The following is a 14,290-nucleotide window of genomic DNA, read 5'->3' as shown; positions in this document are numbered from 1 at the left end:
TTTTCACTGAGGGCCACATCAGCCTAAGGCTGACTGTCCACGGCCAAGGTGTAGTAGGGGAGAGATCTTACAGGTCTCCGTGGTTAGCCTATCTAATAGATGGGCTCACAGCGGAAAATCACAGCATGCAGCAATTTGAATCCCGCAAACGGAGAATCGCTATGATTCTCCACTTGTGGACATTGGGCTGCGCTTTCCATAGTTAGCCTATGGAAAGCGTTCACTGCGTTACCTGCGGCAGGATTATCACCGCGGGTAACGCAATGACAAATCGCCCGTGGACAAGCAGCCTTATGGTTGTCTTCAAAGGGCTGATTGCAAGACTGTATAATAATAGCACCCCCTTCCCAGTGGCCTCTGGCCAGGCAGCATCTCTATAGGCATTCCACTCGCCCAACCTGCAGCTCTGTTCCGGTGGCAGCTGCCACTGCTGAGTTTGTGACCACTCACCTCTCTTCTCGGCATCTGCACGGTGTACAGCATGGCGCACAGAGACGCTGGGGGACTGGACCAATTCTGCAGGCTGGGTGAGTGGAATGCCTGGTAGGTTGCTGCATGGATGGCAGGGCACATAAAATGAGGTGGCGGGACAGTTATAGTCTGTGGCCCTTATGTTTGATTTGTTTAAACTACAGTAAAGAATAAAAATTCTGTACACTGAGGGGAAAAAAGAATAAATGAGTTGAGTTGTTCTCATTTTGTTGCCTTTTTAGGCGGTTAATATTATGCTGAAGGCACTTGAGAAGTATGGCAATTATGAGAAATTTGAGCAGGCCACTGGAGGATGCCTTCTTCCTAAGAGTCGAATATGGCATCAAGTTAGAAAATACATGGAAAAAGAAGGATGTCTGGGCGAGGTGAGTGGTTTATCACACTGGTCAATTCAAGAAAAACTTGTTCCCCCAACATTTGTTGCAGTCACTGTTCATGTAGCTTCTTTTTCGAAACTTATATCACTTTTGATGGATCACCGTATTAAGAGCAGCTGTGCAAATCATTGAGCAATAGCCATGCTTCTGGGCCACAGAAAATAGCAAGTGACCTCTGCTGCCCTTGTAAACTCCAACACTGAAACCAACTTATTTAGGCGTTACCTAGTCCGTACAAATAAGGGAGATCGAACAATATCTCTGCAGTGCCACCTATTAGAATGCTGCCTTCTAATAGGTGGCGCTGCAGAGGTATTGTTCCATCTCCCTTATTTGCATATTACGCAGAGGAGCATGATTGGCCTTATAAGTCTCCTCACTCACCTTCTAGGTGTTCTCCCTAAGTAGAAAAGATAGTGTTCCTGACCCTAATCCATACAGTTACCTTCTCCATTGAAGGGGCACATGTACCAGACTGATGCAGGATAAAGGAGCCCAGAAAAGGATAACTCGAAAATGTTACGGTTTTCCTCAGTGAAATGTTCACAACTGTAAGAACTCTAAGAATTTATGCCATAAAATAGCTGATCTCTTAGGCCGGCTTCACACTGGCGACAGGCTTTTTTTGCGATGCAAGAGTGAGTGAAACGTAAGATAATAAAACCAATGATTTTCAATGGTTTCATTCTCATTTGTGAGGTTTTCACTCAAACCTTGCAGCGCTAAAAAAAATCATTGTCTTTAATAAGGGTTGGCGATAGCAGCGCCAGCCCCATTGAAAACATAGGGAGTACATCGCACTCCCCTGACACAGCTGTGACACCTGTGACAGTTATGGCAAGGGTTTCCTTTATCCCCGTGGGGACCGCGGGGATGAGGGAATCCCCTGCCACAGCTGTGGCAGAGGTTTGCGATGCTTTTCCATTGCTTTCAAAGGGGCCGGCGCAGCAGCTCCTTTGAAAGCAGTGGATTGCAGACAAGCCCCGCAGCGATTTTTGGGGAAGGGCTTGAAATATAAGGCCTTCGCTAACAATCATCCCTAGCTGTAAAAAAAAAAAAAATTTACTTACCTAGACGAAATGTCCGTCGAGATGTCTTCTCTCCATCTCTGGCAGTCGTCCTCTGTCTTCTGGAGGCCGGGGATTGAAAAATACCCGCCTCCAGAAAGCGACGCCTGCAGGGATGAAGGAATCCCCTGCCATAGCTGTCACAGCTGATATAGCTGTGTTAGGGGAGCGCAAAGTACTGCCTATGCTTTCAATGGGGCTGTCGCTAGCCCCATTGAAAACAATGGGTAATAGTGCAGATTTTTCTTACAGCTGCAAAGGTTGAGTGAAGACATCACAAATGAGAATGAAACCATTGAAAATTATTGGTTTCATTATCTTGCGTTTTCACTCGCTCTCGCATCGCTAGAAAGTCTATTGCCAGTGTCAAGCTGGCCTTACTTTGTTCTGTTACTACTGGTACCTAAAACGACAATGTTGATTTATATGTTCCAGATCGTTGTTCACCTTACAGATGACTTGCTTTCTCGGGCTTCTATGACAGTAGTGAATGGTCGACCAACATTGGCTATCAACATTTCCACTGCGAGAGAACAGTGGCTGGAGGGGATGCTGAGACATGAAATAGGTAAACAATTCCACAGCCTTAGACTTTGTTCTATATCAGTACAGCACAGAGGCTCAGTGTTTTGTACTATTTGAATGAGCTGTCATGTTGAACATGGTGTCTTATGTCAGGGCAGTATATTGCAGAGCAAAAGCTGAGCAGATTGATATACAGAACTGTGCAAACGTTTTAGGCAGGTGTGGAAAAATGCCACAAAGTAAGAATGCTTTCAAAACTAGAAGTGATAGTTTATTTTTGTCAATTAACAAAATGTAAAGTGACTAAACAAAAAAAAATCTAAATCAAATCAGTATTTGGTGTGACCGCTAGAGATGAGCGCGCGTACTCGGTAAGGACAGATACTCGAGCGAGTATCGCCCTTACCAGGTACCTGCCTGCTCGCCCACAAAGATTCGAGTACCGACGGGGGAGAGCGGGGAGGAACGGGGGGGGGGGGAGATCTCTCTCTCCCACCTGCTCATCCTGCAACACAGCGCTCACCCCCGCCGGCACCCGAATCTTTGCGGGCGAGCAGGCAGATACTCTATAAGGACGATACTCGCTCGAGTATCTGTCCTTACTGAATACACTCGTTCATCTCTAGTGACCACTCTTTACCTTCAAAATAGCATCAGTTCTTCTAGGTACACTTACACACAGTTTCTGAAGGAACTTTGCAGGAAGGTTGTTCCAGACATTTTGGAGAAGTAATCATGCATCTTCTGTGGATGTCAGCTTGTTCAAATCTTTCTGTCTCTTCATCTAATTCCAGAAAGACTGGATGATGATGAGATAAGAGCTCTGTGGGGTATACCATCACTTCCAGGACTCCTTGTTCTTCTTTACGCTGTAGATAGTTCTTAATGACATTGGCTGTGTATTTGGGGTCGTTGTTCTGCTGCAGAATGAATTTAGAGCCAATCAGATGTCTCTCTGAGGATCTTGTATGATGGATAAGCACCTGCTTGTATTTCTCAGCTTTGAGGACACTATTAATCCTGACCAAATCCCCAACTTGTTTTGTAGAAATGCAACCCCAAACGGCAAGGAACCTCGACCATGCTTCACTGCTGCCTACAGACACTTATTGTACCGCTCTCCACCATGCTTCACTACTGCCTGCAGACATTTATTATTGTACCGCTCTCCACCATGCTTCACTGCTGCCTGCAGACACTCATTATTGTACGACTCTCCACCATGCTTCACTGCTGCCTTTAGACACTCATTATTGTACCGCTCTCCACCATGCTTCACTGCTGCCTGTAGACACTTATTATTTTACAGCTCTTTTCCATGCTTCACTGTTGCCTGCAGTCACGCATTATTGTACTGCTCTCCACCAGGCTTCACTCCTGCCTTCAGACACTCAATATTGTACCGTCTCCACCAGGCTTCCCTAATGCCAGCAGGCGCTCATTATTGTATCACTCCCCACCATGCTTCACTGCTACCTGCAGACACTCATTATTGTACTGCTCTCCACCATGCTTCACTGCTGTCTGTAGATACTCACTATTGTACCGCTCTCCAACATGCTTCACTGATACCCGCAGGCACTTATTATTATACTGCTTTCCACCATGCTTCACTGCTGCCTGCAGACACTCGTTATTGTATCGTTCTCCAACCCTACAATGAACAAACTGCCTTCTGTTAGAGCCAAATATTTCAAATTTTGACTCATCAGCCCAGAACACCTGATGCCATTTTTCTGCACCTCAGTTCCTATGTTTCTGTGTATAGTTAAGCCACTTGGTCTTTTTTCTGTATTGCAGACACAACTTTTTAGCCATAATTCCTCCATGAAGACTACTACTGGCAAAATCTGTTTTTTCGTGCAGGCGGCCTTAATCAGCAAATGAAATGCTCATTATCACCTGTTTGGTATAATTGATAAATCACACACTGACTATAATTCTACAAAATCCCTGACTTTGTAGAAGTGTACCTAGAAGACTTGATGCAGTCACACCAAATATTGATTTGATTCAGATATCTTTGTTCACTTTGTAGTTTAACAAAAATAACAATTAACACTTCTATTTTTGAAAGTATTTGTACTCATAAGCATTGTTTCCACACCCGCCTACAACATTTGCATGGCACTGTATAGTTTTGAGGGAAAATAATCAGTATAACTTATATTTCATTCATTTAAATGTGTTTTTTCCATGCTTAAAACAGTCCAGTGTGCAGTTCTATGCAGTGATAAACAGTATTCCCTGTATGACTGTACATACAGAGATGGCGGTAATCACTGATAGGCACCACCTACTGGACTCCTAAGTTAAGAAAGAGCAGGGAATTAAATGCATAAAATACAATTAATGCAGATTTTTTCATACAAAGCTCTATCTGTCTGCTCAGCTCCTTCTTCCCTGTACCATACCGCTGTCTCACAAGACAGCATAATCAACAGGTCCATTATGACCATTCGCTAAGTTTGGAGTAGGTGACACGTGTGTGGCATATGCTCTTCTGTGCATGGCTGTTTTTTGTGTAATCTAGTTTCCTTACCTAATTCAAATACGTAACTAACAGGTTAATGTGAGTATATTCTGTGTTCAGGATATCTAGCAGCTAAATAAATGATGGGAAATAATATATATGTGGCACAGAGTGTTAAGGCAGCAGAATTGCAGTCCTAAGCTCTTGCTCATGACCTGAAGGTTGTAAGTTCAATCCCCAGGTGGTTCAGGTAGCCGGCTCAAGGTTGACTCAACCTTCCATCCTTCTGAGGTCCGTAAAATGAGGACCCAGTTTGCTGGGGTGGGAGGTAATAAATAAAATTAGCTGAAAGCACTGTGGAATAAGTTGGCACTATACAAATAGGGGCTCACACCCACTGCTGATACGATTTCCCTGCTATGCGACAGTGAGTGAAAACACATGATAATGGAACCAATAGTTTCATTCTCACTAGCGATGTTTTCACTCTAACCTCGCATCGCAAAGAAGAATGAGCGATATCACCCAATGTTTTTAATGGGGCCGGCAGCAGCGCTAGCCCTATTGAAATCAATAGAATACGCTAGCCCCACACCCTTACTTGGCTAGAAAGATCACTATGATAACCCCGCCCCTATCTCTACAAATATGGGGATATATGTCACAGATCCCCTGTAGTTCCGCCTTGTACTTTCTCGGAGGGAATTCCTAGCCTGCTTCACGATCTTCTATTGACTAAGAGTCATCTGTTTTTTGTTGTTTTTTTTAAATGTCTTTATTACACAGATCAGGTTACACACTCGACAATATCATAAATTTGTTAGGTTCTTTCTTCATTTACATATGTGTGTTAGTCCTAACCTGCATTTTTTTTTTTATTTTAACTACTGTAAAACATAAGAAACTAAACTTTAAAACACATGGTTAACATATATTAACTTAGACTCTTGATCCATTATGACCACCTATGTTTTTGGTCTACTGACCTATATGTTGAGGATCTTCAGGTTCATGGAGGAAGAGTCATCTGTTTTAATCTGTCCCATCTGTTATCTTATTCTCCTCAGTGATGGTAAAACATTGTATGGATCGGTGTCCATTGCTTTCTATTAGTCATAAATGATGATTTAGCTATTATGAGCTGCAATTTAGGCCTCGTTCACATGAGCGCTGTTTTCGCACATTAGAGGCGTGTGAAAAGATCGCGTCTAAATAGATCCAATGGTTTCCTATTAAACCGTTCAGATGAATGAATTTTAGATGCACTAAATTCTCGCACCTAACAAAAATAGGACATGCGACTGCAAAGCGCGCATCTAAGATCCCAGGTGCGCACAGAGGTAGGACCTGTCCTATCTGTGGAACGTGCTTTCCATAGACTCCTAGGGGAGCTGGATAACACGCACCTCCGATCGTGTGAACGGGCTAATTAAAATAGCTTGAATTCACCCATTCACAACAGCTTTAGTGCAGTAGAGTCGCAAGCTTTTCACACGCCTATAACGCGCAAAAACAGTGCTCGTGTGAACAAGGCCTTAGGGTCATTTTTAAATCAATCAACATCTAACTATTGTAGAGTACAGAGACACTAGAAAGGGGAGCAAATGGTGGACAGGTGTGAACACAGAACCCAAACTAGTAGAACTTGATGAACCTGCCTTACGATCCTTACAGAACTGCAGGTTTGGTTGATGAGTGCACAGTGCCACGTCTCAACTATGGAGCTACCGATTCTACCAAATATCAGGAATCCACTTTTTAGAACTCTACTAACGCTCTTCTACAGGCGGATGTTCTTGGCTTCACCAAAGCATCTAGCCCTTGAAAGTTGACAGACGCAGCAATTGAACCTTCCTGCTACTAAGGCCAGATTTGCATGACTGCATTTGAGCAGCATAATATGCAATACGCAGTGAATAAAGCCCATCAATTTTAGTGGGTTTGTCCACATGCAAAAAATATGCAGCGTGCTCTATTCTCCTACATGGTTGTGCATGAAAATAGCACATATTGAACGAACTAGACTAATTGTCCATTGCAATCAATGGATTCATGGTTGCATGTGTTTTGTGCACGTAAATGCACAGGACGAACATGCACAAAGACTACAGTAAAACACGCACACGGGCAGCCAATTGCGCAACACCCATTGCACAAATATGCGTTATGCTTGTGTGACACTGGCTTCACATGGGCATAAATACGCCACATATTTTTTACATGCGTAATATGCAGTGAATAGAACTGATTGAATTCAATGGATTCATTCACATCTACGTACTTTTAGTTGCGTGAAGAAATCTACAGCATCACCTATTTTGGTGCGCATTATGCACGGAAATACGCCATAGAGGTGAATAGGAAAGTGCAAATATGCAGTGAAAAAGCAGGTAATATACACTGAGTATTTGTGCATCAAAACAATGGTTCTTCTGCATGTTTTTTTCTGCACATTTTGGTCACGCAATTAAAAAAACAAAGAATGCTTAATTTTTCTGCATATTTGTGTATCAGTAGTCCATGTGCTAGGAGATGCGTAATTGTGCAGGAAAAAGAACACTTGTTGATTAGACTAATTAGCCCTTTCAATGTCTTGGAGCTTCGGTGCTTTCTTTCTTTTTGGCGAGCACAAATGTACATATGTTGCATGCAGTAAAAATACAGTAAAATACACCGATGCACATGCAAAAAATGCGACACTCATGCGCGTGCGAATACACTTACGCTGATGTGAAGCCGGCCTTTTTTTCGTACCTCTTCTTGATATATTCATCACTGTCCCCGAGCGCTAATGTTGTATCTACTGTCTGACGTTAGCTGACCAGCCCCCTTGTACCCCCACATAGACAGTCTGTGATTCCATAAGTTGGGTTTCGTGGTCGCACGTATACACGGTATAAAAACGGAGCCCTCTGCATATACAGTGAATTCCAAGACATCTATAATAGTAAATAGGGGCTCTGGGTGGAGTTTAATGTTGATGACTAAACCAAATACTTTGTCTGAATTCAGGAACTCATTATTTTCGTGGAATGAACAATAATCAACAACTGTGGAATAACAGCCCTGGGCGAAAGAAATATGGCCTTAAGCCGATCAACCCAACAGAAGAAGGCTTAGCCAGCATCCACAGCGTCTTATTCCGGAAAGACCCCTACCTGTGGAGAGCCGCGCTCCTGTACTACACTGTGTACCAGGCCAGCCGTATGTCCTTCAGCCAGCTCTTCCAGGATGTGGGCCGCTTTGTGAAGGACCCCAACACAAGGTGGGATTACTGTGTGCGAGCCAAGAGGGGGTGTGCGGACACGTCCCAGCCAGGTAACTATGGGGACTGCAGGAGATTATACGTCACTAGGTGATATACCCTGCAGTGTGTGTTCATATGTGTGTGTGTGTATATATATAGATATATATATATATATTAGGTGATGTACCCGTGCGTTGCACGGCAACTTTATTACTAGCAGTCGTGGAATATACAAAGTAAGCCACAAAAATGAGCCCGGCACTCTTATGATAGCGGTCCAAAAGAAAACGTGTTGCCCATAGCAACCAATCACAGCGCAGCTTTCATTTGGCCTCAGCAGCATAAGAGATAGCAACCAGTCACAGCGCAGCTTTCATTTTACCTCAGCTGTGTAAGAAATGAAAGCTGAGCTAGGATTGGTTGCTATTGGCAACAAAAATTACAGGGGAAGCCAGAGAGTTTTCGATTTCTAAGTACGCCAGTATTTGTCGTCTGATGCTAAAGAACAATCAAGCAAAATGTCACTCCAATCGGACACAACTGTGGATTTCTAGATGACACAAACAGACAGATTTAGCTCTATATCTATTAGATTATTGTCAGTACTATAACCTCTATATTAACTAATGTCAACAACAACATAGGAGAATAAAACTCCACATGATTATAATCTGGGGTCCACTGTCCGCACACTCCATGGTTTTCAGTCCAGAAGCAAATACGTCATCACAGAAGATTTCATAAGGTTAATAATATAGTAAAAACGTACAGGCCGGGGGGCAGACGTTTATTGCATTACATATGTGGTAATATTTAATAGGTGGGGTTTTTTTTTTGGTATGTTATACATTTAAAACCGGTTTCTGTGGGGAAAAATATGTATTTTTTTTAACTGTATTTTTTTCTTTAAACTACATTTTATTGAGCCTTTTTGACGCTAGCTTTTAGTCCCTGAAGGGGACTTCAAGATGTGATCGATCACTATGATAGTACGCTTTATATTAGACTCTGTGGGAAGCAAGGTCTAATGGGCTGAGCTACATGCCAGACATGGAGGCCGTTGTCAGGCTTCCAGTTACCATGGGAACCCATTGGAACCTTCCAATCGCTGCAGTTGCTATTGATTGTGGCATGTGCTGATTTGTCACAGTGCTGGCATGACCCTGAAATCCCCTTGTTGTACCCAAGCTTTGCCCGTTCCTGATGATTGACGTCTCCAGCTCTGAACTGGAGGCACCATGCATTCCACAGACTGGGTACATGAGCATGATGTCACTAAGGCCGATGTCCACCAAAGGGTACATCACGCAAGCACCTAGTTCTGGGTGTGAAATGCATGGCATATCCAGCTCTGAGGTAGAGCCATCAATCATCATTCAATGCGTGGGCTTTGGGTGCAGCAACGGGGAGACCAGACCAGTCCCAGGGAGCAGAGCACCCATTGCACAATTTGCTGGTGACTCGCATAGAACATGCCCAGTCGGAAAACGTTAATTTTGGGGTTATACCAGCACTGTCATAAAAAAGAGAAGTATGCTGATTTTTGCTGACTATGGTTAGGAATAGTTTACATAGAAACGTCCTGGTGACAGATTTCCTTTAAAAAATATATATATTTTTTTGTTCTTGTTTCGACATATTCTGAGAGCCAAAAATTTAAAAGCTTGCTTTTTGAAGGGAGAGCTGTAGTTCTTAGTGGTACCATTCTGACATAAAGACAACTTTTAAATCACTTTTTAAATTTCATTTATTTGGAGGAGAAGTAACAAAAAAAATCTTTTTGGTAGTTTTTTATTTTATTGTTTTTATGGTGCTCATGTCTGGAATAGATCATGCATCAGATTTATAGTATAGAGGTTAAAGATGCAGCGATACTTACTCTGTCATTTTTTATTGTTTGTGTGTATTGGCAAAAAAACATTTTTTTCATTCTTTTACATATTTTTTTAACATTTTGTTGAATTTTTTTCCACCTCTTTTATAGTCCTAATATGGGACTTGACCATGTAATTACTTGTGTACCGCACTGCAATACTTCTGTCAGTTTTACCAGCCTATTAGACCCTGAGTCTGGCAGAGGCCATTAATAAACCACCAGCTGACGTAGCATCCTAATACAGGCCTCATAATTGCATCACAAGGAGAGGGCCATTTGGCTGATAAAAGGAGCCCCTTTTCTTTGTCAACCACTTACATGCTACAGTTGCTATTGACCATGACATCTAAGACGTTAAACTAACAGATGTTCTCTCCAGTCCTCGCAGTTGCTTTAGGAGCCCGACTATGTGTGTCAACCCTAGGTATAGTGGCAGTAACCAGGGTATATGTAAAATGTATAGATCTATCATAGAGCGCAAAGTAACCCTCGCTCTTGGTGGATAAAGATCTGTCAAGGAGCATAAAATGGTTAAACAGATTAAGACAGAAATGTCATTGAAGTAGTTTCTATTTGTTACAGTCACATGATTATACAAATAAATAGAGGCGAAGAACCTTCTTAAAATACTAATTAACCAACTATACATTTCAAAGTACAGTGCTTACCGATGGACACTTGCTTGATTCTATGGATTGGCATATACGAAAAAGTGAAGGATTGCTGGAGGTTCTGTTCTCACCCCGTCTCTACAGACATCATGGAAGTTTATACTGTTATACAGAATAGCTATTGGGAACGGTGAATGTTCATTTAAATATTTCTCCTAATTCACAGGTTGTTTCAATAAAGACCAAGTATACCTTGATGGGATTTTACGAATTCTGAGGCATAGAGAGACCATAGATTTCCGCCTTCTCACAGCTATGGGAAAGGTAAGCATCATACTTGGGTTATGTTCGCACATCAAACTTAGGGCTCTTTCACACGACTGTGTGCGTTTTGACTTTCGCCTGAACACATCGTAAAATCGCATGAATGAAGAATAGCCATAATCAAATCCCAAACTTATTTAGCGCATTTTTGGCCATTCACATGAGTGGCTGCTGCATATTGGAAAAAAAATACGGAATGCGGAAATCCCTCAATCGGCAGAAATCCTCAGAATGACTGCTAATGCTTAAGCTGTCTGCTTTTCTGAGCATTGGACGCACGTAAACTTCCTCCCCCTCCCTTTTTTTCAGCTTCAATAGGAATCTATGGGAACTTCCAGCATATCTCCACAAAAGATAGGGTAAGACCTATTTCTTGACGCAGCATATGAAATCGGCGACCGAAAATGGTCACTGATGTGCTATTTTTCCCGGCGTGATTTTTTTTTCGCGGCCAAAAATTGTTAATCTGAATGAATATATTGGAATCCAATGCTTCAAATGGTAGCGATTTTTGCCCGATTTTTTTGACACAGCTAAATATCTGCGTATATACAGTCATGTGAATAAGGCCTTAGGCTGTTTTTACAGGGGGTGAACGGGATATCTGTCCAATTCCGATGTACTTGCAATTGTGAAGCGTTTTTACAAGAAAATTTCATCACATCACTGCACATGCGATTTTCATGGGCGTTCTTCACGCATAAAAATTGCATGGTCCAATAGAAAAAATTTAAAAAAACACAACGCACGCACATGCACATCATATTTCCTTTTTTTTTCACAGAATTAGGAATGAATGGGCAATATCACCCAAAAAAATAGGATATTCTGTGATTTTACTATCTTCACACAAGCGCAAAACGGCAACGTTTTTACGCCAGAACGATTTATGCGATCATCTGAGGCATTGGTTTCCAATGCATCCGTTCACACGGTCAAATATATGGCACATAAAAATGTTGGACTGTGACTAATGGAACATATACGACCGAAATACGCAGCTATGCATATACGCTAGGCAAAAAGATAGTTCTGGGACTATCTTTTACCCGATATAGGGCGGCGGCTCCCATAGTCTCCTATGGGAGCTGGACAAAGAAAGGGAGGGAGAGGCATATTTAGCAGCGCCTATTGCTGCAAAAAGCTTACAGGTGCCTCTATATAGGCATTGGAAGGCATCCCAAGGATTTTTGCAGAGCGAGGGTTTTCCAGGGTGCAACTTATTTTTTTTTGCTAAAAACAATGCTCACGGTCGTGTGAATGGGCGAACGCTAGTAATATCTGGTTGTGATCGCGGAATAAGTCCATTCATGCCAATAAACGGCGTGGACGAGAAAATTTAAAAACGCCTAAAATCGTTTGAAAGAGCCGTCAGTCCGAGAGAAAAATTGCCCATATGTATAAACAAATAGAAAATAAAGAGTTTAGGCCTAATGCACGCAGCGGAAATCCCCGGCGTTTCACTGCAGCTATTAGGTTCTATTGAACCTAATAGCTCAATGTACATGCTGCGGAATTCCGCAGCATGAAATTACCCGCAGCATGTCTTATTTGCTGCGAGTATACGTGCAAATGGCTTCCATTGTAGTCAATGGAAGCCGCCCATCACACTATACTTCCGCTGTAGCACAGTGGAAGTATAGCGCGAATACGTGCCGCGCACACCGCCGGAGCGTTATGCGGGACTTCAGGCAGCGGATTCGGAGGAAAGTATGGGGTCTTTGGGGGGAAAACTGTGACGGACTCCGCTGTGGTATTCCGCTTGCAGAGCCTGTCACAGCCGTGTGCGTAAGGCCTTATTGTTTTGTGTGAATTTTGTCCATAACGAAATTGGACAGAACTCATGCGAGGAAATCATTGGTGTAAATATGGCTTTAGGTATTGTTTCTGCATGGAAAATCTGCAGCATTTACAGTACAAACATGTTGATAAAATTTTATACACCTCATCCTTAGCCTTATTGACCTACTCTGTGGATTGTAAACCTGCAAGATGTGAATTGCTTGTTGCAGATTTCAGTACGTATTTCAGCCTTTGCAATGCAAAGGATTTAATCTGCAGCAAGTGATGTGTGGATCACTAACAGTAACAGATACAACCCACGTGCCCATATACACTGCAAGCTTGTTGACTGTTTCCAACTGAAACAGTAGAACGCACACTAAAAGCACATAGCACACAACATAGGGATCGGAATGGTAGAAAATAATCATTCTTTATTTGGATGCCTTTTTTCATGTTTGGTAACAATCTGGTGAATAAAAAAAGTCTTCAACTTTTGAGATTGCGGTAATGTAAAGAAGCAGCGCTTATTGGGTCAATGACTTTTCATATAGCCTGTCATTAATCTTCTCAAAGGTTTCCTATGAAGATATAGAACGCTTGAAAGACCTCGCTGTTCTCCACAATGCCAGAGTTCCTCAGTTCCTCCAAGACAGGGGGCGATACATGGAATATCTGGAGAAAATCATGCAGGTGAACGATCTAACAGATGAAGATCTGAGAATGCTGATTGGTTAAACCATCAATCAAAGATGAAAATGGAATTCATTACGTTGCGGAAGAAAGCAGCACAAATACAATATTTTTACAGAAAGTGAATAAAATACATAATAAAAATGTTCAATTTGTCATTTTGTTTTATTGCTTTGCAGTTTTTGTAATCTTTACAAAAGATTTTTGTATTAAACGTTTTATTCGTACTTCAACCAAAATGCCGTTGAAAGCATTGTTAAGTATAAAATATAAAGATATATTATTTGGACTTTAATTATGTGTCGTGTCTGACGATATTTATCATTGAAAATCTACCTTTCTCATAATGGTAACAAGTTTGCAAAATCAGTATATTGTTACTCAACTGCTTCACGTGTAAGCAGAAGCAATGCAAACATAGCGGCTCCTTAGGGCTCATTCACATGAGCGCGCATATTACAACCGTGCTACACAGGCACGTGACACTAGGTGAATGGAGTCAATGAAAGTAAATGGACATTCATTGATTCGTTCACATGAGCGTGTAAACACTGCATGTCGATATGCATGAGAAAAAGATCACAGCATGTTCTATTTCTCGGCAATATCACACAGCGTGAGCCCTATACTTCTGTATGAGCACATATGCAAACACGGTCCATACGCAATATATTGCGTATAGGCGCCGATTAATACGCAACACCGCTATGAAAGAAGCCAGGGAATTTTTAAAAAAACAACAGTCACACTGCAAATGACTGCGTGCGTCAGATACACGGTCATTGGCAGTGCAATCGCTGTCATAAATAACAGACTGCTGTTG

General features: G+C 42.1%; 1 protein-coding gene across 1 annotated transcript in view; it reads left to right on the top strand.

The window, feature by feature from the left end:
- MATCAP2 (microtubule associated tyrosine carboxypeptidase 2) overlaps window positions 1-13,713 on the top strand; it is a 29,002-nt gene extending 15,289 nt beyond the window's left edge. Inside the window, exons 3-7 of the mRNA XM_066585002.1 lie at window positions 714-857; window positions 2,372-2,504; window positions 7,947-8,252; window positions 10,895-10,992; window positions 13,351-13,713. Coding sequence (XP_066441099.1) covers window positions 714-857; window positions 2,372-2,504; window positions 7,947-8,252; window positions 10,895-10,992; window positions 13,351-13,512 — 843 coding nt within the window. The 3' untranslated portion in view covers window positions 13,513-13,713. The remainder of the gene's footprint in view (window positions 1-713; window positions 858-2,371; window positions 2,505-7,946; window positions 8,253-10,894; window positions 10,993-13,350) is intronic.
- The last annotated feature ends 577 nt before the right edge of the window (window positions 13,714-14,290 follow it).

Source organism: Eleutherodactylus coqui, chromosome 12, assembly GCF_035609145.1.
Source record: "Eleutherodactylus coqui strain aEleCoq1 chromosome 12, aEleCoq1.hap1, whole genome shotgun sequence".
Taxonomy (NCBI): domain Eukaryota; kingdom Metazoa; phylum Chordata; class Amphibia; order Anura; family Eleutherodactylidae; genus Eleutherodactylus; species Eleutherodactylus coqui.
This window is presented reverse-complemented; position numbering and strand designations above follow the sequence as displayed.